At 41.9% G+C, this 26,924-nt stretch overlaps 1 protein-coding gene across 9 annotated transcripts in view; it reads left to right on the top strand.

The window, feature by feature from the left end:
• The first annotated feature begins 9,425 nt into the window (after positions 1–9,425).
• dock4b (dedicator of cytokinesis 4b) overlaps positions 9,426–26,924 on the top strand; it is a 112,268-nt gene continuing 94,769 nt past the window's right edge. For 7 of the 9 annotated variants that reach the window (XM_020639547.3, XM_020639550.3, XM_020639548.3 and 4 more), the window contains exon 1: positions 9,426–9,650. In XM_020639547.3, the coding sequence (XP_020495203.1) occupies positions 9,614–9,650 (37 nt within the window). In that variant the 5' untranslated portion in view covers positions 9,426–9,613. The remainder of the gene's footprint in view (positions 9,651–26,924) is intronic. The other 2 variants (XM_020639554.3, XM_020639549.3) reach the window with 1 other exon arrangement.

Genomic DNA, 26,924 nt, shown 5'->3' with positions numbered 1-26,924 from the left:
TCAGTCTTTCCTGCTTCTGGGTTTTGCTGACAGCTCAAACAACTCTCATCCATGCTCTTATACCTGAACACATCAGAATAAAATAAAACTGATTGGTTAAGTATTTATTTTCTTAAACATTTAAAGCATGGATGTGAATAAAAACAAAACAATTTTACAAGTGACCAACATTTGACTATGGAACTACAAAGAGCCCTGAAGGCTGTCAGACCTTTCCACTATGAGCACCATCATTATCATAATGACTAAGATTATCATATAATGTCGAAAATCCCTGATCTAGATCACCACCCAAATTTAATTAACTGAGCCACTGACCTTGGGTTATCTCCCCACAAAAAATTCAGTTGAATAAAAACCAAGGACATCAATGCAAGATAAGTCGGTTTATTATTTTAAAAAAGACAATGGTAATTTAGTGAGCTGATGCTCTGTTTAGTATAGGGGCTCTGTCTTTGTAGCACATGCAGACATGCACACAAAAGCACACTAACATGTTCTCATAGTGCTTTTCATACACTTACGTTACGATTCAGTGTGATCCCATTATGGCCTAATAATATCAGTAATGTATGCAGAGTGAAACTAAAATTCATATTTGCCTCATGTGTTTCTCTGTATCACTTCATTTTCTCTGCAGCCATGTTTTACAAGAGATAACCTAACTGCTGACTTTCCAATAAATCTTAGCTGTAGAAATTACACTACGTAATTCCAGCCTTCCAGGTTGGTGGCACGGCATGTTGTCACAGGTGTCACAGGCTACAGTTAAATGTGTCAACATGTTTTTAGGTTATCGGTCCTTGTAAACATGCAGCACTGGTAATCACACCTCTCGTGGCGTTTGTATGCTCCGAGGGCCTACTGTATCAGAAAAGCAGAAATTATCAGCTTCTCCCACTTGTGAATCTTATACCGCCTCTTTATGCGGATTACAGGATGTAGGTGGGGCAGTTATACACTCATCACGGCACAGACTGCTCCTCACACCAACACCCACAGACCAACAGGCTGCAGGAACAGCTAAACACCAACCAGAAAAGAGCAAGCAGCACTTAGCAGAGAGTTGTCCGAGCTACTGCCAGACTTCTGTGGTTTTACAGAGATGAGTAAGCAGATGACTAAGCACCGAAACAAAAGATTTCATGTTTGTGCACTGCTAAACATGGACTCAGTACAGTACATGTTATTTAACCTGGTGATGATTCTTTCATTGCATAAAAGTCAAAACAAGTGAATCATATCAGGAATCTGTGTAAAAGTTTCAAATCCCTTACTTCGGTACCTACCATTTCAAGCTGCGATATTTACGCCCCTGTGACATCTCGCTGACCTGTTTTCAATCAGTCACTCTTTACAGGGATGCTAAACATGCACTTGCTAGCTTTAGTTTTATCGTGACAAATAACAATCATACTCGAATGTAGAGTAAGAATCGTTTTTTGATTGCCATTAAAAAGGACTAATTTCTGATCAAACTGTCATTCATTCTATCTAATATTATCCCGTAAAGCTAAGTGAACTTTTTATTGTAGAGAAACACTATAAATATGATATTCTTTTGTGAAAAGGTTCTTTGATGTAACCTCTAATCCCATCAAAAATATAACAGCCTTGTGTGGTGGAATTTCTGTAGTTATTTAGATTATAATGTACAGAAGTCATTAGGTTTATTCACTGTTCTCTAGTGTCAGTCAGACCTGACAGAGTTCAGCTGTTATTAGAACACCAAGTACAGCTTGGAGAGTGTCAACTGTTCTTCCTGATATCTGCAAGGATGTTTGGTAGACTTATTGTCTGCTCCAGTGTAATCGACGTCACAGATTAGTCTAGGTGGGTCAATGTGACACGACCCTGATAATGATAATGTCTTTTAAGATATATGCGATGCCTTTCGAAAAGTTCGGCAGATGTGATTGAGCAAGACACGAGTACGGAAGTGTGATGTTGAATCATGTCTCCTCGAGTATTCATCTGATGTATAAACTTTCATCAACGTAAGTCATCTGAGTCAACTGAGTCTTTTTGTGTGGAGTCAAGTATTCGTAATTTCTTCAACACCTTGGAAGCAACAGAGCAAGAGAGAGAGACAACCTTCTCTCTTCCAAAAGAAAGGGACGGACAAAAATCAGTAGATGTAACATCTATATTTTGAGCTGTATTTTTAAGTATCAAAGTAATATATTGAGCAACAAAAATGACTTGTTATGATGGATTTTTCTGTGTTTTTATGACCATGCTGTCAGTTAATGAGATCAAACATATATGCAGGGAAGGTGTGGGGAGGGAACACATTGCCCAGAACTGCTTTCAACTTCCTAACCGATACGACATTTATGACAGCCATCTGTCCAGCATCAGTGTGTGTCTGTGTGTGTCTATACACTTGCAGGCACACTTATGTTTTTGCTGGGTGGGCGTTAGGGTCCAGGTGGTTTGTATTCTGTAATATTGCTCCCTCAGTGTGCAACAGTCAGGGGGGATGTGGCAACCCAGCAGAGCATATTAGTCGTAAAAAAAGCTCTCATGGATGCCCAGTCTGGGGCCTGCGGTTACTATGAACCAAAAGCTGTGCATGTGGTGTGACTGTGTCTGCAAAGATGCTGTCCTCTGTCTGTATTTTGATTTTGGAAATTTTTGGTTGACACGATACATTTCTGGGTTGGATTGGATGCAATCGAAACCGATGAATATCACAGACATCGACATAGGAGCAAAGACGAGAAAACATAAAAGTGAGGCACCACGTGGAAAAAGGTTCCATAACGACGGTGACCTATTTTCTGTTGCATGGCAGGTGCCGAACAAACGACGGGTAGCTCATGCTAGCTTTCCATAGCTTGCAGTGTCGGTACAAGCAGTAAACCAGCACTCTACTTCCTGCATTGAATGAATGCAACTTCTGGCGGTGATGAGCCAAGGAGGAAAGGCCCACTTTCAATGTTTTGTTCACAAGATGTAACGAACAATGCTAATGACTCCACCTTTAAGGTAGCAGCAATCAAAAGGAAATAGTAGCTTAACATTAACCATGCTATAGAATGCAAAATACAGAATTAGCATACCTTAACCACAGACTGTAAAGATGGAAGACATGACTGCTCCCCAAAAGGGATGCCAAATCCTTTGGAGCTCCACCTCCTGATTGGCTGCGGTACATTTCATAACCACCGTGTCTGTGTCTGTTTTTGCTTGTCATAAGTCCTATTCGCACGGGACTAGTATTACCAGGGGACCTCTAGTAATTTGTAATAAATGCGGAGGTCGTCTGTGATCTTAATCCCGTGCGAATCTGCCATGTCCGTAAATTTGTAAAGTAAAAATTCCACCGCAAATTACCTACCATATTTCGCCAAACACAGAGGTTATGTGATACTATTAGTCCCGTGCGAATCGGCATCTCGGTGATTTGGGCAATTATACATGAAAGTTTTGACAGCATTTTGGGTGCAAATCCAGGGGGCTCATCTAGCTACACAGCATGGAGACCCAGTCGCAGAAAGAGCAAGCTCAAATCCATCAGTAGAGAGAACTCTCCCAAGATGATAAGAAGCATTACATGCATGGAACATTTTTCTGTTTTTTACGCATAGATTACCCAGAGCCTTGTGTTATACTAGTAGCGTATGTCTGTGAATGGCTCAGTGCGAGTGAGGAGAGAGAGAGAACGAGGGGAGTGTGTGTTCGGCAGGTGTGTGCGAGTGGCACGTTACTGATGCCGGGGACCGGAGCAGAAAACGCGCAGACAAAAAATTGTCAGCATCTGAAGTGTATGTACAGTTCGAGCTCTGCGTGCGTAATAAACGGCACGACACCTCAAGTAACAAGCCGGACTCTCCGTGTCTGTATACAACTTGCTGCACCCCAGTTAAAGTGAGGGCTACAACTTCGGCCCTGGAGCAGACCAATCAGTCTCCCCTGTGCACTCTGACCAGGTCGGAATGGCGAAGCAGGAAAGAATCTTGAACACTCAGGGATTTTTTTGGATTGTGGCCAGCAGTGATATTAAGTAACTGTGCTTTTCAGCAAGCATGCTAAACACTTGGAAAGCATTTGGAGAGATAATCTAACATGAGCTCCTCTCCCCTTATTTAAAAGTGTTATACACAGTGGGACTTTACAAGAGAACTTCTTGTTAGCATTTACTCTACACTAAGGAGCTAAGATCATCAGAGACCAGACAACCACTCACAATTACAAAGTGCAGTGAAACAAGTGTTTAAATGAAAAAGCGTTGATTGTTTCCAGGGTGGCCAATGACCACATGATAAATAGTTGTGGGCTGTGGGTGAGCTTGTCTGTTCTGTGGCTTTCCTGGAGGCAAAGCGGATGAAAAAGACCACTTCACAGGATAAAGCATGATGACTGAGCGGTTCCTTTTAACTCAACTTGTTGATATCTTGCAACATGATCACGTTTCTGATCCAATGGGTATCAAAGATCTTTGGGGATTTGCAAAAACTTGAAACAAGATGGATGAAGGAGACACTTCCATTCGAATATAAAAAGCACCTGTGAACAGAAAGGTATATTACTAGCGTGTAGTAGTTGATAGTAAAAATGTGTATCAAAGAAACTGTTGAACAAGATAAGACAGAACATACAAGGAAAACACCGTATGGTTCAGTTGTTTGATTCTCCCAGGGAACACTAGCAGGTGACAGGATCCATTCCTGTACTGCAAATCAGATGTCATCGCTTCTGAGTGCAGTTTTGCATATCAAACCAACACAAAATCATCTTTGGTGCATTCCCTGTTGATGCAAAGGAGGTAGACAGAAGAGTTCTATTTTTACATCCAGCCAAAACAAGGTTTGAAGGGAAGGCCCAACAGAGGGGGGGGGGGTGTTAAACTGATATGCCCATCACGTCCACCAACTGTAGGATCTGAGGAGGCTGCTCGACAAGTCATTGTAATCAAATGGAAACTGTTATAAATAATGTTAAAAAGTCTGGCATTACATGGTTTTTATTGGTTTTTAAAGATTTTTAACAATGTGGTTTAAAAGGTAAAGATGTAGGTTGGCTGATTCTGACTTACAAAATCTCATATTGGATAAAATGACCCTGAAATTTGACCTGTGATTCATGATCCCCACACTAAGAAGCCTATTGACTTTGGGGATTCCCAGATGTTTCATCTAGAATTGTCATGATGTTAACTTTTGTGGTGTTTGGCAACATTTCAAGACAACTTTTTAATCAATTGTTTTCATTTTGTATCTTTTTATCTTCTTGGCCTTTAATTATTGGTGAATTATACCTGCCAAATATCACCAAGTCAGCATTGTTTTTGAAAGCATGTAAGCATATTGATGTGAGCATTCAGCTCAAAGTAGCTAGCAAGAGGTTTATTCCTGTATCCTGCTTGGCAGTTGCAAGTTGTTTTTCATTTCCTTGACTATTTTTTCCACATTTATCTCACTTTGCCACTCTTTTACAAAGCGTGTTTTGCTTGTTAATTCGACTGTACTGACTTCTAATTCCCACTTATGGCAAGTAACAGGCTTTTCATGAATATGTGCGATCTATGTCTTTCTCACAATATGTGTCTATGAGAGTATAAACACGCACGTGGGTGTGGATTCACATTTCAGTTTGTGAGAATATGAATGGCTTATTTATGGGTGGATTATATCCTAGGAAGGTATTACATATAATATAAAAAAAGTAAATGACTAATCCCTTTGGAAGCTACAGTAAACCTGCCGATACTGTAAATGTGCTGTCTAGGAAAAGCAAAGTAATTAAGGCCACGCTGAATGAAAACCTTCCTAGGAGAAATTGAGTTGTGAGATTCAGTCTTCATATGGTACAATACACAGAAAGGGGGTATGTGTTTCTTGCAAGAAACAGCCCGGCTATATTTGGAGGCCTGTTATACAGAAGGTGAGGATATTGCCTGCTGCGTGTGAGCGGAGAGGAAGGCATATGTTTTTTTTCCCCCATCTAACCCACACTTCCTGGTGTGAATTAAATCAAAGCTGAGATGTGCAGAGAGGAGAAGATAGGCGGCGGTGTCGTGAGATAAGCCGGGGTCATTTCTGCCCCAGCTGACAAAGTAAATCAGTCTTGTGTTTCTCACAATAAAGTGATTTTAGTCATATTATTTAATGCCTGCAAATAATTCCTTTATTTTTGGATATACTTTTCTATATTCCAAAAGCAATGGAGTCCTTGCTTCAGCTCAAACTAAGTACAGCCCTCTTTTTTTCTCTTCAGTTTTGATTTATGTTTCACAGATGTTGTCTTTATTTGTAACCATGGCCAGAGATGAAAAGAGACTGATGGTGGAGCGATGGAAATGCTGAGCAATCTTCAGAGCCCATCTGGGCTGGTGAAAACTGTCTGTGGCTCCATCTTCCCTCCATCACCTTCAGTCGTACTCTCAACTATGACACCCTCCAGGTAACATATGGGACTCACTGATGAAACTTGGAGTAAACATGAAGAAATGTAGGGATGATAGAAGTGGAAAGGGGAGAGCTGCCGGAAAGATGAAAGGAGGGAGAGAATAAAATATGAGCAGCTAAACAGACTGCTGGGTGACTCGACCTGTCCTTGGTCCATCAAGATAATCCTTTCACCATTTGGTCAGTGGAAAGATATGACACCTCTGATCCAATTTCTACCTATTTTCCCATCTTCAGCCTCTCAGCTACCACTTCATCATTCCGTGTTAGTTTAAAGCAAAAAAGCATACAACAGGTTCACATGACAGTCACTGTAAATGTGTCACTATATATGCTGATGATTCCTAGATTTATCTACTCCAACAGTTTAGTTGTAGATGGCAAAAAGCTCCATCTGTTGTTTGTTCGGCTCGTAAAAGACATCTCAACAGCTATTAAATAGATTTGTTATCGAATTCTATACAAACATTCATGTTACTTATAGGATGACCCGCCCTGACTTTTCATTTTGCACAAACAAAAATGATCTTTTGGTGGGCGATTTTTCAAGATAGACAGGAAATAAATGGTAAATGGACTTGAGCTTGTATAGCACTTCTCTAGTCTTCTGACTACTCAAAACGCTTTGACACCGCATGTCACACCTACCCATTCACACACTGATGGCAGAGGTTGCTATTTAAAGTTACTATCAGAAATAACTGATCCCATTCAAACACATTCACACTCCGCTGATGAAGCAGCAGGAGCAACTGGGGGTCTTGCCCAAGGACACATTGGTCATACTGGAGTTGTTTTGCTATGTTGACAATATAGGAAAAGCTTCAGTGTATTATTGTTTCACTGAAAAGGGCACGTAAGCTCTTCTTTTCGAGGAACTGTTCATTCAGCAATATTTACAATATGAATCTCAATATGTCATTTAAATCTGATAAAAAAATACAGCAGGAACATGCATATTTCCCATTTTGTGTGAAACTTGTTAGCCCAGACGTCTGACAATGAAACTACTTCATTTTAGTCAGGTCACACTGACAGTCAGCTGCTCTGTCTCTCTTATCGGTTCCATTCCAGTTTTCTTGTTTACATTGCCATGTTTTTTGGTTCCTATCATCCTCAAACCTGCAATGTGGTGGCAGCTGAAGTCTGCGCAGTGATCCACTGATGTAGAACATAGTCTAGTTTCCACTTTCTAAATGTGCGCACTGGCTCCAATCTCCTGTCCTCGCAGGGATGAATCCGTAGGGTTTCTGTCTTACTTTACTCCCTGGCTTATGATTTATTCATATGTGGAGTAGAACATTCCGACAAACCCCTACACCCCCACCCTGCACCCACAAATCCCCCACCTCTCCAATCAGAAATATCGAAGGGGGCTGTATGGGTCTGAAGCAGAGCAACATGAAAGCAGTGTAAAATTAATACAGCTATATCTGCCAGTCCCCATTTTAATTAAATGCAGTTTTTCCCTTTGCATTTAATCTACATACTGTATTGTTGTAGTACAGTGAGAGAAACAGGGAGGAGAAGAAAAGGGGATGACACACGACCCATGATGCCCTAAGCCCACTGTAACAATTTTAACCTACAAAGCCTGCATCAAGCCTCGAGTTGCTTGCTTTTTAATGGCATATCCATTCATAATTCACCATGTAAACTACAAAGGTGGATGGGTAAGCGGACATGTGAACAAGTGATGAGAGAAAAGAGTGGCACAATTGACACTTCAAAGCATTTTAATGCACCATTTGAAGCATTGGAAATGAACATGCATTAGAAGGGGTTTTCACAAAAATTCTTTGTACTCGAACACAACACCAGCTACATCAAGATGGAGATTAATAATGAAAGAATGAAAAGGGAATGATGTATGGATGCTATGGATGTACCCTGTTTGATGGTGTAGGACAGCAGGTTCATAAAAAATGTGTGACATTGGGTCTGTATGTGCTCATCCACAGGATGGCTTTTTTTTTTTTTGCAAGCACATATACACACACTGAGAGCTGTGTGTTGAACTCCTTCATTTTGGCTGTAGAACTCCCTCCAGTTTTGGGGTTCTTCATGTTCTCTTGTGTATTTTTTATGCCCCAGTTGATCCAGTGGTAGTGCTGTATGACCAAGAAATAAAGCCACAAGGCCATGTTCTACATTAATCAAATTCAATGAGTGATTTTAATGTTGTGTGGGATTTCTTGCTGTCTTTCTATCTTCTCGTCATGTCTTTATCCCTCTCTGAAGCTGATTGCTCAAAGAAAGTCCATAAAAAACTCGTATGCTTGTAAATCCATTAAAGATAATGGGAACTTCAAAATCCAAATTTGATGTCACGAGATGTTACTACAAGTCCCAGAATGCACTGCTCTCGATTCTCGCTTCGCTGGCGATGCCGCTGCATTCAAGTACCCCTCGGCAATTCTTACATTGGATTTTGATTTATTTATTATTCTACCACTTGCAATTTCAAATGAGTGTGGTATCAAACAAAGCTCAGTGGACATCTGGATGGATTCTTTATATGTGGAGTAACACATCAGGCCGTTACTTTGCAGTGCATTGGATGACATGCAGGCTAAGTTTTCTAAATCAATTTACGAAATACATTTTTTGCTTGGTGTTTTCAACAGTTGCCACTTCCAGCTTACAAGATTGTGCAAGGTTAAAAAAAAAAACGTATTTTATTTAGGAATGGTGAAGTAGACTACTGACGCCAAAGACTGATAAGGCCTATCAGGTGTAAAAAAAAAAACAGCTTATGATTTAAAAAAGAAAAAAGGGGTAGCCTATTGAACGTATTACTTAGCGAAAGTAGTTGAATGAACAGCAAGTAACAAATTAAATGCATCTAGCCTATATAAATGTAAGCTAGCCTAGTGGTGAATCCTTCATGCCCTCCTCCCCCTGTTTTATTGTAGTCTTTTTGATCACCTATTTTGGCTGTGCCCTCCAATTGCGCTGACACTAGGATGGAACCGCCACATTTCCCGACAGCACTTGAAGGCAACACGTCTCCTGTACCACTACGAGCAGCAGCGGCAGCAGCAGCAGCAGCAGCGGCGGCGCTTTCACTCCCTGTAACCTAAACAATGACTCCTACTACAGACCGGAGGAAAGCACACCAATAGAATGCGTTACACGGGACCGAAACCCTGCATTTCGCTGCTTTTCCGACCACTCACTTAAATGTGCCGACCGTAAAAATGTGGATACCTACTGAACATGAAAAATACGGCGTCGGTAAGTTTATTGCCTTTATGGTTTTGAAACTGCTGTCCTCTACGTTCACTGCAATCAGTTGTAGGGCATGTGTGAATGGGTAGATAGGCATGTAGAGGTGAACTGTCTCTGGTAACGCTGATTTCCAACACTGCAAACTGCTTTACTAATGTTTTTCTTCACTGATGTTACGCAGCCTCTGTTCTGTTTCAAACAGCCCAGGATGAGAGGTTGCTTTTCATCTGACTGCCACATTGCAAAGCATAGGGTTGTCTCTCTGACCCCCCATGGTTTGCGAAATGAAAAGCCACAATTTATTTTATTTTCATCCTACTCCGGCTTTACAGCATTTTTCCTTGCACCGTATGTTGTTAAACTCCTGATTTGTTGTTTTCCCTCTTGTTTTCTTGTGTCTATTTGAATGAATGAGGGGGAGAAAAAAAAAATCAGCTGCTTGGCTCAGACAGTCGCTGTATGTCTGTTTATTTCGCTCAGCCCTTTGCCAATTCTTCGAGAGAAACACAAATCTGAGGAGACACAAAGAAGGGGAGCTCTTTTTTTTTTTTTCTTTCCCCCAATTTATCTGGGATTAAGATTGCTGTGGATCTTGAGAGGTCCTGGAAATGTGTGTATCCTTCACTGCATTGTTCCAGGCTGCCGCGGGGCTCTGGATCAAACCCTGAAGTGAGACAAACAAACGACAACAACGCAACCAATGCCAAATGTGGAGGGGAGGGAAAAAAATCCCACACAGACTTGGTCCTGTTGGTGTTGTTGGAATTTCTTCATTGCTTGTCTTAACCCACAAAAAAAAAAAAAAAAAAAAAAGGATCTCATTGAGATGCGGCTGCTGAGAGGCGGCTTAAATGTCTCATAATTGTATTCCCTTGAGATACTGCTCTGCTCTGTGTGTGATGCTCTGGTCCCTGTGAGCCTCGGTGAAAATGAGCCAATAATCATTTTTGCAATCTTTGAAAAAATGCCATGAAAATGTGGACAGAAAACCCCCCCTTTTTTAAAAAACTACAACAACTCTGATACAATTAAATATTACATTATTATTTCTCCTATGCTTAACTTTTAGCATGCAGCCTTGGTTGCATAATAATTCCGCCTCCGGGCTCTTGTAAATGTTGCTTACTGCCAAAAAAGCACTATGTGCCACCTTGCAACCATGACCTGAAATCAGTGACGCACAGTGAACCAGAAAGTAGCCTTTGGCCTCTCTCTGTCACACTCTGCAGTCCGGTCACTTGACTGCTTTGCTAAGTTTTCCCCTGGTGCACACTTGTTTCCCTTCTTTGTCCATGTAAGGGCCCGACATTGGTCACTGTGAGGATATATTCTATTATAACTTAATCCTGTGGAGGGCAGAGTCATCCAGAGCCAGTATTTTGACAGGGCTGAATAGATTTATTCCATTTACCCTCTTAAACCCGCTCCCTCAGAGTTCACAAGTCTGGATCAAAGGGAGACATTTATTTTAAAGGCTCAACTCTTACCATTGTCCCCAGACTGCTAAAGGGGGCCCTGTTAATGGGATTAACACTCTTTATCCCATTTTTTTCCCCCTCTCAATAACAGCAATAAGGCTCCTTTAATTGACCGTGATTTGTGTTTCAACACATGTCTCGGCAGCTGTGCACTTCATTGTGGCTTGCTCCTTTTTGAGGAAGGAACTTGGATGTTTTCCTGTTTTGAAATTGAGGCTGCATGACACACACAAGGAGCGCACACATGCAAGCAAAGATATGGTGAGAAGATGTCTGGCTGCACTGGTTCATTTTTTTTTTAGTCATGATAACAGAAACTTTAATTTGTCATTTCCTGGAGATTACGTGTCTTGTTTTGTCAGTCTGATGCTCAACGAGGTTGATTTGCGTTTTTGTCTTTGGTTATGATTGTTCTGTAAATTCTATTATCAGTGCCTGAGAATTTCATTCTTTCAGCTTCAGTGGATTAATAGAGACTTAAGAGAGAATATTGAGCACTCAAAGACTTTGAAAGAGATTGTGTATATGCGTTTGCATGGCTCTTTTTTTGACCTAATTTTACAGTCAAGTGTTTGACGCTGTTCTTAACCTCCAGACTGAAAAATAAATAAATATAAAATCTGTTTAAATGTAGGGAACATGGAGTATATTTTCAGACAAGTCTGCTTCCTCGCTTGTAAACACTGAAAAATAGTCTGTGAAAAAAGTCAAGACTACTTTGCAGTCCGCTCTCCACATTAGAGACTAGAGATGACTTACATCAGATTCTTTGAGACATACTGACGTTACATTGTCAACAGATTCTTTCACAGACCGTCGCCTGCTCAGATGCCACATGAACTGCAGACAGAGTTCAGAGTATTTTAAATCTTGGAGTCCGTTATTGCTCTTCTGAGCAAGCTCCTTGATGACCCCATTTCTCCATCGCCTCAAAAAGATGTCGTCTGTATCATTAGTTATGTTGAAAGTGTCAATGTCTGCAACGCTTGATGATGGATAAATCAGTCAGGCTCTATACCAAAATTGCTCGCTTAAATTGCTGGAGAAAACGATACCCAAATATTTATACTTGTTTCCAAATAACCATAGACCAGTAATGACCATTTATCCCCAGTTGGAAACTCCTCGTGAATAATTAATGGCAGCAGGAACAGCTGTTGCCTTTCTGCAGGTCTCCTCCACACCTTAAAGCAAAGCTTCACCTGCAATGGTGCTGAGCTAAATTACACCTGAGCAGAGTCAAAATCATCGATGCACATCTGTTTAAACTTTCCTGTTCACCCCTGTCGGGTATTTCATGAATATCCATGCGGTAGATTCGCTGCGATATCAAAATATTGATACAAGGAAGTCCCTGCCTCAGCCATTTTAAATGTGATCTCCTCCAGGTGCTTTCAGCAGAGCATTTTATCCCCTTTTGACAGGGAGGCTGGCTTACTAAAAGGCCTTGGAAATCCTTGGATCCTTACAGGAACATTTGATCTCGGGCCAAATCGAGACCAGATCAGAGCGTCTTGCTGGTTAATTGGAAGGTTGAGGCGTTTGATGTCTATTCGCCTTACTAGCGAAGCGGGGCACTCGGAGGAGGGAGGGGGCCACTGCCAGTGATGAAATATGAATGGACTCTCAGTGAGTTGATGCTAAGGCACCCATTAGCCCACCGGTGGGGTGATTACTGGTTTTTAACCCGAAGCGGGAAAGGTTGGAAGATTGATGAGATGATGTTAATATCTGACTCCTAAATGGACCTGGGATATGGAGACATTAGATTGAACCAAAGGGAGAATTTCAAAGCCAGTAAAAATGATGAGATCTCATAACTGAGCACAAGAGGAGACATGAAGGTACATACATAGTTGAGTTGGTTCTTGAATTCTCAATAAGTGTATGATTTATAATGAGTCCCAAACACACTATTCACTGTCTACAAATAGAATTGTTACTATACAGATGTAGACAGCAGGCCATACCGATACCAGCGTCTGTATCTTCACCCAATACCTACTAAAACACTGAAGGCATGTCAATGCACCAATACAGTACCATAACTTCCTGGACGCTAGGAAGAATATAGCTGATGCTTGTGCTGGTGCTAATGGGGATCCTAATATAGAAAAAAAAAAACAGTTTGCCTCCCAAGAAAATCAACTATAAGCTGAATTTTGTGTGACCTTAAAAAAACTAGCAGAATGTAATTCAAGTTAAAATAGCAAAGTCTAAGCACTACGTCCTTTTCCACCAATAGTTCCAGACATGTACTTGGTATCAGACAAAACATCTGTCTAGGTATCAAAATTGGTATTAGTGTTGTTTCAGTACCGATACCAGTTCTGCCTCCATATACTGCCTAAGAAGTGGAATCATGTATCAGCCAGTATGCCAGTCATTGGCTGGTTCCATTTGCAAATCAGCCAAAAAAAAAAAACCTCAATGGTTTCAGGTGTTAAACAATTATTGTGTGAAAGTAACAAACAACCGCAGCATGGTACTAGCAGAGCGTGTTATGTAATATTTAGCTAGCTGAATGATAGCACTGTGTGTTTTTTCCATCAATAATATGTTTGTTTGTTTTTCACGCTAGTTTCAGAATCGGCCAATCCTCCTGGTAAGGGTATCATGATAATAAATGGTATCAGAACATCTCTAACCGTAGAACATACTGGAGGCTGCATCGTGTCATGTTTAGAGCAGACGTCGAGTTAATGCTGCAGACAGAGAGTGAGGCCTTTATCCTCATTAAAACCCTTTGATACAACCGATCAAGCATGTCATTGCTCATCATAATTTCGAGACATAATTAAACCATTTTAACGAGCCTGTTTGCATGCGTGTGTCTGCATGTTGAATTCCCCTCCAATGACCGGAGAAGCTTGACTGCAACCCTCTTTCCCTTCTATGATGCTGTGGGTTAAAAATGACAATCAAATGCAGACAGACAGTAACCGTGGCCTGATTGAACGCTCACGCTGGAGGCCTGGCTGCGATGGCAGAGCCAATGTCGGGCCTTGGGGGGGGGGGGGGGGCGGGGGGGGGTCTCCTATGGCTGACATCACTCGCTTCTCCCTGGGGGAATGTCGCTGCGGTTGATGGGTGCCGACGCGTGTCAGGGGTGGACTCATTGTCAGGGCGTTCGCCTTGCCCTGTTACCCCCAAATTCAAACCTCCCTTCCCTCTATGTAACTCCCCCCCCCCACCACTCCGCGGGGGATTAGCAGGTTGTTTTTGAGGGGGACCCTTAGGCCCATTCCACCATTATATATCCATGATTCCCTAATGCAGCAAGCCCCAGGGTGATGTATGTGAGGAAGGTGGGGGGGAGGGGCGTGGTGGTGAGGTGAAGCCTACCAGCTTGTAATTGCTTCCTCTTCTCCATCTGCAGAGATAGCGCCCCTTCTCCTCTGCATGCACACATACACTCGTCCAGTGCAGCCGCTCAGCATGGAAGGAGGCTGTAGGAGGCCCCTTTGGGAATTGAACAGATGCAGAAAATAAGAAAAAAAAATAGAGTGCACGATAGTTAACAACCCTGCCCACTGCAATACACAAGCTGCTCCCTGGTGAGTGCATCATGGAAGGGTTGAATAAATCGACATGGACATGTGACATATGACGGGGCTCATTCATTGCTGATTCAGCCCTACAATTATAACCATTGTGGAATATACAGCATGAGGACAGAGTTGGAGGAAAGCCATCGCTGGTTTGTTTGTTTTATACAATTAAATCATGCTCTATTTATTATGCAATTATGAAACAAAACACTCAAACAGCACAAACATTGTCTGCTTGTTCAGATGCGGCAACACATGCACAGTAACAGTAACACAAGATTATGTCATTTCAGTGTAAAAAAAAAAGAAAAAAGAAGAGAGAATACATTTTTTTCACATTTTCCAGCTCAGTGAGCACACACTGGGGATGCCCCTTGTGACAAAGTGGAGTTTGCGAGCAATATTCTGTAATTTTCTGTCAACATCCATGTATGGTGTAAAGACGAGCAGCAGGGGGGAGCTTTCCTTGTGTTTCCACCCCAGTGGCAGTCTTGTGGGCTCGCTGTAGGGAGAAGAAGCTGCTTCTCGGAGCTGGCTGACTCATTTTCCAGTAATGCGCAAAAAAAAATAAAAATAATAATGGCTATGATTTCACACTGGATTGATAAGAGTTGTTGCTTTCATAATGCTGGTCTGTCTGCTAGTTGCTGGCGTCTTTCTTCCAGAGGGTAGTTTGTGCAGTTTTAGAGCTGAAACAATTAGCCGATACTGGAGATGGATGAGCCAATTGAAAGGAGTCGACGACCACTTTGATAATTCATGTTTTCCATAATTCTTCAATTTCAAAGTGGCAACAACAAAAAAAAAAAAAAATGTTTCCAGCTTTTCGGATGTGAAGATTTGAAGCTTTAATCATCAGAATTAACTCACTGTAGGAACAACAGGAAAATACTTTTTTTTCATGAGAGAGGCATGCTGCACTTGATCAAAAATAATGTCCAAATCACAGGAGGATATGTGAGCTCAAACAATCTTTGTTTGGTATTACAGGATGAAAATGTGTTCTCCGATCAAACCCTTCTTGACTGTTATCAAAAGACCCTCTTTGCTTTTGCAGCAGGCCTGTTGTGGTGTCGAGTGGTTGAGGTTCCACACTCTGATATCAATCCTTGATCCCTGCGTGAGAGAGGTTAATGGGATACGTCCTATTAGAAATTCAGCTGCTTAACTGATCAGTGATTCTCCTGTCGCGAAAGCTAGAGTGTGAGAGTGTGAGAGAGTGTGTGTTAGTGTGCTTGTGTATGGTATTTTTTTTTTTTTTTGGCATCTGTGTGGGCCGGGGGGGAAAAATGACTGACATGCCATTTTCATAAACGAAGGGCGTCTGCCTGTGACAATCACAGTGATTGGCGGCTGAGAAGAGCTGTTTGTTCACAGAGAGAGGCATCGTTTGCGGCTGAAAGAAACGATTGCCTGCATTGGTCCAGAATCGGCCCTGCGTGTATTGACCCTAAAGGAAGTGTAAATTGATTTGTGTGGGTGACCCAGTGCATCATAATGACCTCAAAGCTTCCATTTTCACATAAACCTCACATTAGTGATAGCTACCTCACCCCCATCTTCATTTAATAATTAATGTGCTAATAAAAAGGTTAAATTATGATCTGTTCTGTGTAACTCTTATATCATTAATTTATTATTGATGGCTGATTAAAGTGTCATGTCTTGCTTTGAGGACATATGCATAATTTAAGAATGGGAAGAGCCTATCATAGTGGTTGTCTGTGTCTTCAATTATTCTCTTAATTCCTTCATATATACAAATGGCCTCTCGTTCACAGAGTCACAGCGGGGGACGTGTAACCAGAGGAGTCTTACAGATGGCTTAGTTCCAGTCCTTTGTTTGTGTCTGCAGTGTACTGTATTTCTCTGTGGGATGATTGACCCTCTCATCAAGGCAAATCTGTATCGAGAGCGTTCTCTTCCTTTGCGTCTTACTCGTTGCACTTTCATGATTCCGTGAAGGACGTGTATCGATGCTGATGCAGGTGTATTAGGAAGCTTCGTTTGCATATAAAATGACAAAACAACTATGATATGAACATTTCTATGAGATCAGTCATAGAAACGTCCGCACTCGGTCAGAACACTAAGCTCTGTTTTGGTTTGAGAGACGTCAGATATTCGACCTTTAAGATGGCTCATTATCACTGACATCTAATAGTTCATAGTTGTGCACTGTTGGCAAGGGACATACCTTTGTCACTAATCCAGTCTTCTAGTATAATAATTTAGTGAATCAGCATAGAGCACCTGAGTACATAGGTTCTGTCATGAATGTATGTAGTATTCGATCATGCATCTGAATAGAAATAAGTGTTTGAGCAAAGCTAGTCTTGTACAGGTGGATATTGGTGTCAGTATTTGACAGTTTGACAGTTAAACATCAAATACTGAGGTTGTACTCTGATATGATTATTTGAACAAACATAAAATGAACAAACATCGTTCAATGTGGTATTTTGTTTTCTAAATAACTGTAACCATCCTGTATTAAGTGGGAAAAAAGTTCTGATACAGAAAGTCTGCACTTATAGCTAATATTGATGTGTGTATGGATTCTAGCTGGGCAGATTTATGAATCAGGCTCTACTGTACAAATAAAGATATTTACGCAGCAAAGTGTAATCTAAACCATTTCCAAATGAAACCATTCCACGTTACTCAAATTATTGACCACCGCCATGTTTGAGAGGGTTGTCTTGTTTTCCGAAAACAACATCAGGAGAACACAAGCTATGAGGCTGTACTTGCACAGTGATGATGCATTAATGAAAAAAAAGAAGGTTTTGGGCAGTTTTTGGTTGGAATAGCTTGAATGCTAACATTATCGAATTTGCAAAAAAGACAGCAGTTCAGTTGAAGCTGATGGGAATGTGTGGGAATATCATAGTTTTGTATTTGACCATAGGCCAAAGTACTGTGCAGTCTGACCTACTGATAAAGGTCAGGGGATCAAAGCATTGAATGAAGTGGGTGTTGTGATGCCGCATAGTGGCACTAGAGGCAAAAAGGGAACCCCCCTTATCTACTTTTCATTTTGGGGAGACCCTAAATGTCAACATAGTGTTTCATGGCAGTACATGCAATAGTTGTGAACATGTCATGATTTTAAAAGATCTGATTTCAGTTGTTATTAAGGAGGACTAAAGATGCATTGGTCTTAATCCTTCTAAGTTCCAAGATACCTTAAATAAAAGTGTGCCTTTAACACTCCAGCTCTGCTCCTCTGAAAGCAGCCGAGTCCTCTCCAGGTCAGGGAGGACACTGTCGGGAGTTTTCCATCTAGGCGATGGTGAGGATTAATGTCAGCGAAAGAGACCGAGCAGAGGAAGAGGGTGAAAGGTCTTCATACTGTAAGCTGGGCGTTCACTGCTGTGCTGTCCACTCCTTTCTGACCTCACCTTTTCCCTCTCTCCTTCTCTACTTTTGAAAATGCTTTTTTGTATTTCTGTTTTTTATTGAGCTGCTTCCTCTTGCTTCCCATTTCTTCTTTTTGTATCCTTTTTTTCTTTTTGCCACTCTTGTCCCACCCCTGCAGAGTGAAATGTTTTCCAGAGACGGAAGGTCGCACTGTGACAACCCTTATCTCATTTTCTGCCTCCTTCTGATTATCTATCGCTCACTCATCCCATCTCTGTCTGGCATTTTCCCCTTATCTTTCTTTTAGCAGTCCATTCTCCTCGATCTGCGCTGCAGTCTGTCCTATCTTTATCTCTCTTCCACATGTGTCTTTCTCTCTTCTCGATCCATACTCACCTGTCCTAGCTATCCCCAGATGTGTTGTGTGCCCACTGTGTATTCAAAATGTCATGCTTATTTGTGTCATTGCTTTCCTGTGTGTGTGTGTGTGTGTGTGTGTGTGTGTGTGTCCAATCCTGCAAATATAGGTTTGTATGTCTGTGTGTGCATGTTTGTAGGTTGTATTTCTGGGTGTGTGTCTGCAGCAGCCTCTGTGGACTTGAAGTCCGAAGATGATAAAGCACTACAGATGCCCCACAGGCTTCGGAGTGGAGCCGTAGCTACAGCAGATGTTCTAGATCTCTTTGTTGTTCTACATCCTTCACACATCCTATCGTAGAGGTTTATCTTATTAAAAAGGCATTTTGTCCTTAAATGAGTTTTGAAAAAACTATTGTTTTGGAGTGGTTGCCATGGCAAAATGTAAAATGATGTGGTTAAGGAGAGGTTACTGTGGGCAACATACACAATAATTCAACACTTTCAATTCTCAACGTGGTAGAGGATATTCAAAAGACAAACCTTAACCTGTTTAGAAAAATAGGTGAATGTTTGGTGATGACATAAGAGTGTCCTCCTGAGAGCCATGTCTGTTGCAAATAAAGCAAAACTTTAAAATGACAAAATGAAGCTTTTCGTTAGCATGCTAAGCTTAGCATCCATTCAGGTAGCTGACAAAAACCCCCAAAAACAAGTTGAGCCATAGATAAAGCAGCTTATTTATTTTCAAAATCTTACATGTGAATCATGAAACTTGAACATGGGATATGTAGTTTTTAACACGATGTGAACTAATATCAGAAGAATCAGATTCATGAGCCTTTTTTAAACAATCTGTCATTCCAGTCATTTCAAACCAATGCTTGCTGGTTAGAATTGGGAAGACTGGCCTTTGTTTTCCTCGATGTGAAATTATAGACCAAATGTGTTGATTTTTAAATGTGGAGTGGTTTAAATGCATAATGCGGTGCGCATAGCTTCACAGGCCTAGCGGTAGTAATAAGGTGGGGTAAAGTCAGTGAAGCTTAGGGGAAATGTTACATTTTTTTTACGCATCTTCCTTTAATAACTCTCTTACTTGAGTAGGTTTGGATTCTGGCTCATTGTGTCTGTTTTCTTGACGCCCTATTTTACCAGTTTTTATGTTGAATGGAGCATGCAGCAGTTTTCTTGCTGGTTCCAGTGCAGTTCATCATATACAGTACATGACTGCATCGTTGCTACATTTGCTCTGCTGTTAATTACTTCTGCCTCTGTGACATGCTTTGGATTTCTGAATTGGTCATGAAAATCTCTTTTGCAAGTAGAGATGCTTGCGCACACACACCACAGGTATGTCATAATGGTGGTGTTTATTGACTGCAGGCTCAGGAGTTGTGCCATTGACATTGATCGCTTTGGCTCTGTCTTCTCTCAGATTGAACTGTTGTTATGTCTCCACCACTCTCTCAGCCTCTTAACGATCACAACAGGAGCATCAGCTGCTGCCTGGCTGATTTTCTGGGCTGCGGCCTCTCCGACCTTGGCTGCTGTTAGCTGTCTCATTACCCGCTCCGATGTGTGTGTCTTTGTGTGTACACCTCTGACTGCTGCGGTTGAATCTGTGTGTATACTGCCTCTACATCTGATCTTTGTCCCCTGTGAGGTTTTTTTGTGCATGTGTGTGAGAGTGATCGGTTTTGTGCTCTCACTGTGCGTTTGAGATTAAGACCCAGCTCTCTCCTCTGCATGTCAACCTGTTGCATGCGAGGTGCTGGCTCTCTGCCTGTCTGCCTCACCTCACCTCTCCTCTGTCAGCTCCCCTTCACTTCCTCTTCTTCCTTCCTGCACACAGAAAAGCCAGTTTAGTGTCAGGCTGACTTTCAAAAAGGGCTTTTCATTGCCTCTCACTCTCTTTCGTCACAGCTCCTTTTTTTTTTTTTTTTGCAGTCAATTTAAGACTGAAGTGTCGAGCCCGATTGCAATTGATTTTTTTTTGTCACGCAAGGCTGCTCAGCTGATTGAAAAGCTTTATTCTATAACAGGAGAAGGTATATAGATGCATTCTGCATGTGGGAATTTCTTCATTTAGATTTATGGGCAAAAGAACAGGCTTTGAGTTTGAAATGAGTAGCTCCAATCTTGGTGACAGAGCTCCATTATTTGATTACTTCAAAACAGGTTCTCCACAGCTGAAGGATTCTTATGAGTGCCTAAATTAATTTTGTGTACGTTGTAGAATGTTATTGCCTGGGAGAGTCTTGTTTAATTCATCAGGTTGACTAAACCTCCAACTGCGACCCACTTCACTTCTTTCGTCTCATCTTTTCAACCCGGCTCCTCAGCAGGGACTGTTCCTATTTGGGAGTGTTTATCCAGCTAAGTGGAAAGCCTTCAAACCACTCTGAGAGAGAAACACATTTCTAAGTTAAACGCTGGTTTGGAATTTATAACTCCCACCCCCCCCCCCCCCCAAACATCAGAGCCTGTAACAGCAATTGAAGATTTATTTGTCTGAAGGAGGAAAATTGAGTGTCTACACTCTTCCTGCCTATCATTGTTGATTGAATGGGGCCTTTTCATCCATCTTCGCAACCCGAAGGCTGGCATCGCAGTGCATTGTAAGGTTTGCTTTGTTCCCGCTCCTTTTTCTGGAAGTCGCACACAGGATTCGTTCTATCGATTCAATCAATAGACTGGGTTGATAAAGAGATCTGCAAAGAGATGGAGTCGATGTTGAATTGTGCTTTGAAGATATTAAAGGAAGCGTTTATTGCCCATGTGCTTGGGGTTACCTGTGAGGTTTCAAACCGGTTTCATGTCTCTTCACTAAGCCAGCAGATGGGTAGCCTAGCCTGGCATAAAGACAGGATCTTTCCAGCACCTGTAAAGCTGAAGAAATAACATGTCGCATGTCATTTGTTGAATCTGAAGAACAGGTTTAAGTCAAAGTAAAGGCTAGTTGTTTCCAGTCAAAGCTAACCAGCTGATAGCATAGCTTCATTATAATCAGACACATACTAGAGCTGCACTGAGCTGAATGAATAAAGCACCTGTTTCATGCATATTTACTACGACAGCTGACGAGCAAGGTTAATTGAGTCAGTCTGAAGACGCTAGATGTCTCGTATGCTTCCAAGAACCGACGCGGGGAGAAACAATGTTATACCGTGCTGAAATAAAAATTCAGTCTCCTTGCTGTTCTCTGACACATTGATACAATTTCTGCTTTCATAAGATTAAATACTGGTGTGTTCTAGGTCAGGTCAGTCAATTACTATTATTCAAAGTAAACAGTGTAAAATAGATATTCCAGTTCTTTTGATGACATATTGTTGTATTGTCTTCCATCGAATAATAGAAAATATCGATAGTGGTATTGAAAAAGACTCAGATCATAAGGAGTCTCAATACATGGTAAAAAAAAAAAATAAAAAATCCCTAGGCATAAGGGCAAGTCTCAGTCAGGATTGAATTTCAAAGGTATCTACTGATGTTGCAACAACACTCAGATATCATAAGGCCGCAAAGCACTAAACCAGACATCAGGGTCACTCTAGGCGCTGGTATTAGTTTCTTTTCCTCCTGCCAGGCGTTACCAAAAAAAGACCACAGTGGCTTGAAGTGGCCTCTGTTTGCCACAAGGCCTAACCTCTCACCAAGCATCCACCTGGTGTCTTTATTTTGCTTTTTCCATCAGTCGCTGTCCCCTCAGGGGAAGGGAGTCTGAAGAACTAAAAGCGGAAAGTGGCGCTGCTAAAAGTGGTTGAAATGGATCCCCTTTGTGCGGGGGGTGAGAGGGGAAACGTGAAGGAAAACCCCCACTGTTGGAGCCTTTGTGCGGGGGGGGGGAGAAAAAGCACTTGGTCTGGGTGATGATGGCGGATGAGCACCTCGGGCAGTTGGTAGAGCCCAGCAGAGGAAAAGACTGGAGAGTACAGATATTGTTTGCATGTATGCTGGCTATGTACACAAAGCCTGATCCTATAGCCACTTCCCTCCCTGTGGATGGTTCTCATACCTTGTGGAGGGCCTCTGGCTATTCTTACTAACAAGCAATTGGTGTTGAGAGCTGAACCCAGATCAAATATACTTACACTTGCAAGGAGATAGTTCAAAAGTTTGGACGGCAGTGAGAAAATGTCCATATTTGCTTGAGTTTATTTCAAATATAAATCCTTTGGACAGCAGATGGTTTTGCTGATGAAGCGAAGCAATACACTGCGATTGGGTTCATTCCCAAGGGCATTTGAATTTAAAAATAGCATCACAGCCCAACAAGAAGTATTTTCCCTGTAGCGTAATCTCTGCTGTTAATGAATCAATAACGGAAATCTTTTTTGGGATCATGTATTCCCCACCCTACCTATTTATCTACAGCCTAATGACCTGTCATTGGGTTTCATTTTGACCTTGATGGCCATCACAAAGTCAGGTATCATCTTTCAGTCTTTGAACACTATAGGCTTTTTGAAGATGGATGCTTTCATGTTTACTGAATGGTTTAACTTGAAAGAGTAGCTTATAGCGGAGAGCGTAACATCCGACATGATTTATGTCTCTCGTCTTGAATCCCATCTTCCTCACTTTGGCCGTTTTTTCACACAGACCTTAAGAGCACAGAGATTTTGCCGATTTGTTTCTCATCTCCCTCAAAAAACAGACTTAGTTGGAGCTGTAGAAAAACACATTGCTCTCAGCCAGGAGCCCAGAATTCATGTAAGTGGCTCACGTGTCAGATGGAACAGATGCTAGAGTGGAAGCAGAACTGTGCATTGTCTTCCTTCCTTCCTTCCTCTTGCTCTCTCGCTCTCTCTTGGTTCACTCGGGCGAGGCCTTCTGCTGCTGTGCCGTGTGGACGTAATGAGTATGGGGATGCTAAAAATACTAATGCACAAATGAAGCATGCCGCACATCCACTGTCATGACATATGTTTTTTTTTTTTTTTTTCAACGTAGCTGCTGATGCTGCTGTTGTCTCCTGGTGCAGAAAATGAAGAATCACTTTTCTCAGGAACAGAACATGGACAATAGACCCATATTTATATGTGATGCTTTTGAAACTGTAGTCCTGGTCTGTATTTTCAGATCACAGTTTATACAGTACTACAAGCACAGGGATGCACCTGCTTTGATATTTGGACATGCTTGTGGTAGTTCAAAGGTTAGTGTGATAATGGTAGTGATTGAATGGGCGCTGGGAAGCAGGCCATTGATTTGTAGTGGAACGTTTCCAGCCATCATCAGTGGTGACGCGTCACCCATAAGCTCCCCCCTGGACCCTTATCTGGACCACGGCCATAATCCTCTTTGCAGCCGCTGTGCTAATGCACCAGTAACCTTAGCGTCACCACCTATAAGAAAAACAAATGGGGGGGGGGGGGGGGGAAGGCAGTGGCTGCTGTGACTGAGCCTCTTTGGCATGGAGCTGTTAGAATGGACACACAAACCAATGGTTTGCTGATACACCGGTGTATTCCTTCTACTGTATATGTCCCAAGCATGATCTGCAATTCTCTACCACATATGGCGTAAAAGGGAAAGAGAACATGAAGGGAGAGAGGAATGAAAAAGGCAAAGAGAGACGTAAATGGGTGAGATGGAGGAGGAGATACAGCGAGGCGGAGAGAATCAGATAGACACGGAGCGTGATGGTTGATGGGCTGTCAATTGATGCTCCACATGGAGTTCCTTCTTCGAGTCGAGCTGCCAAGGCTGGCAGAGCACCGTCCCAGTGTGTCTCTATCTGCCCGTTTGTGTTTCAGGAGCTCTCTCTCTGTAGCTCATTAGAATCTTTATATTCTTCCCCCGAGGGAGCGCCAGGCGTTGAACGGGCACACAAATGAGGCTACCTTTCTACTTTGTATGATGGTGTTCCCTCGCAACTGTGGGAGGAGAAAAACAAAGATGAAATTAATCACTCCAGCCTCGTCCCTCCCCCCTCCCATCATCCCTCTTCCCCCTTAGAGTTCTGAGCTCCTGCAGACTTTTAACTAGTTTTATTTAATTACAGACAGCATGATGGTGCACACAACTGCTGTTGACCTAAATCAGGAAACTGGGGCGTTTTTTTTTTTTTTTTTTTTCTTCCACCCCTCCAACTTCTTACTCCACTCTATAGATTTTGTCTGTGTGGACGAGCAAATGAGCCTAGTGCGGCCATAAGTTTCACACTCTGTGTGTCTGCTGCTGTGTCTGAATTAGCCTAGCCACAGCTCCCTCTCCTCCCAATTTAATCTAGAGGATGTGCAGGGGAATTGGGAATCTCATCTATTTAGGGTCCCTGGCTGGACGAGAGGCGTTATAAAACAAACTTGAGAGCAGCCACTTTGTGCACACTGATGTCCTCGCAGTAATGGACAAGATTAAGGCGTCGTGTAAAGCAGCTCCTCGAGCAAAAGCAAAATTCAAAGCAGTCACTTTGGGGCTTTCTTATGTGACAGTTGAGTATCTGTTAATTATTTCTATGCTGCGAGATGTCTTGAGTGGCCTCTCTCTCTCTCTCTCTCTCTCTCTCTCCCCTCTGTGTAGCTCTTGGCTCTGTCATTTCCTACGTGGTTAGCTTTGACAAACGCAGCTCTGGAGTTTGACTCCTGGGAGAAAGTGTTCCAAACCCGAGTGGTTCTCCCTCTTTTTCTCGATTCTCCAGGTCCAAGGTTCTCTACAACCTCAGAAATAATCCTCCTTGATCCACCTATGGCATGCAGTGCACAGGAAAAATAGCCCCCAACAACAGCTGAACCCTTCAATCGGGCAGGAATGTCTGACCATGTACAAACACACTCACACACACATTTACAACCAGGCCATACATTCAGTGCAGTACAGTACAGTACAGTGCAGTGCAGTGCAGTGCAGTACAGTGCAGTACAGTGCAGAGCAGAACAGAGCGCTTCATTTTAAAGATGCTTGTTTTTGGAATCAGTTGCAACCAGCCAGCCGCCCTTGTTTACATTAGAAATTTTGCTCTCGCTCATGTCGACTCCGGATGAACATGAAAGAAAATCTGGGGAACGAGGCGCCTTTTAGATTATTTTTTCTTGAGGCCTACATTTCCTGACAGCAAGCTGCATGCGTGATGTCTAAAGCACGTAGAAGGAAGGAAACCCATTTCCCACAGAAAGCCATTAGACGGTGAAACCTTAACTATTTCCCTGATGTTTTTTGTACACCTACTTTGAGTGCGACAAAAAAAAGATTTGGATGTATGACAGGTGTTTGTCACTTTCCAATAAGTCCTGGTTTATGACACCTACTGTAAATAAAGAGCTGGTCTATAGAGAGACCCAACATAAATCCACCATTAGTTAACACTTGGCAGTAATGTTAAGGAGAAATGTTATTGTAATAGGCAGAAAACCTGAGCAGGACCAGACTCTCTGGTGTACAGCCATCTACTGACACTGAATAAACTTAACTGGGACAGAGGGAGAAACAGAAATTAACATTTCTGATCTGAACCATTAATTTCCAAAATGATGGTGTATTGATTTGTCTAAGTTATAGCAGATGCCTGAAGGACTGGCATGCGAACAAGCTGTGGAATCCAACCCTCATTTTTCAGTTTTCAGCATGTTAAGCTCTCTTCATAGGAAAGAATGAGGATCGGTGCCAATATAGACACTGACCCACACACTCAGACACACATTCTCCATATCTTGTGGCTCATGGAAAGCGGAATGCAACATCACATGCAAACATTTTATTTTTATTCCGAGGCTAGCGGACAGATTCCTCCCTTGTCATATTTCTCGGTTCGGTCAGCCCTCACCGCTGTCACTGTCTTGTCATTGTTCGCACACTTCTATTGTGGTCTCCAATGTTTAATGGCTTTCTCTGCTCTTTGTGCCTCACTGGGCTCAGAAGGACTTGTGGCAGAGCTTACCAGCGTTAGCTGTTTCTCAGGAATTGCCAAATACCCAGAGGTACACCCTGTGCTAGGAAATGCCACTGTTGAATAGCTCTTTGTTTAGAGGCCCTGAACAGTTTGGGTAACAGATTTGCATTAAGATATCAGAACGTAAACTGAAAAAATTGAATGTTCATAATTGGGAAGCTGGAAGTGGAGAAGGTTTTTACAATTTTGGCACCAAGGTGGTTCAATTATTTGTTAAAGACCTGACTTTTTTTCCTCTGCCAATCAACTTGTTTCACCTGTACATTGGAAAAACTGCAAAATGTTCCTGTGCCATTAGATCATATTTAGTGGTGATCATGGAACTATAAGGTGAGAAGCCCTTGACATGCCGGTTATATTGTATATCAAGCTAAACAAGTGTTTACAGAGCAAATCAATATATTGTTTGATTCAGTGGCCATCACAAATAACAAAAAGGTTTTTTTTGACTTATGATTGTAAGGACATTGCTTCAAATATAGTTGACTTTCCTGCAACCCCTTATAGTCACCTTTGTATTAATCATGTGAGATAGTTTGTAATATGCAAGTACTACTAACAGCTTTTCTAATTGGTGAAAAAAATCCCTGCAATTTATGTGATGATGCATTTTAGCTTTCAAGTCAACTACGTT

The sequence above is a fragment of the Labrus bergylta genome, chromosome 23, assembly GCF_963930695.1.
Source record: "Labrus bergylta chromosome 23, fLabBer1.1, whole genome shotgun sequence".
Taxonomy (NCBI): Eukaryota; Metazoa; Chordata; class Actinopteri; order Labriformes; family Labridae; genus Labrus; species Labrus bergylta.
This window is presented reverse-complemented; position numbering and strand designations above follow the sequence as displayed.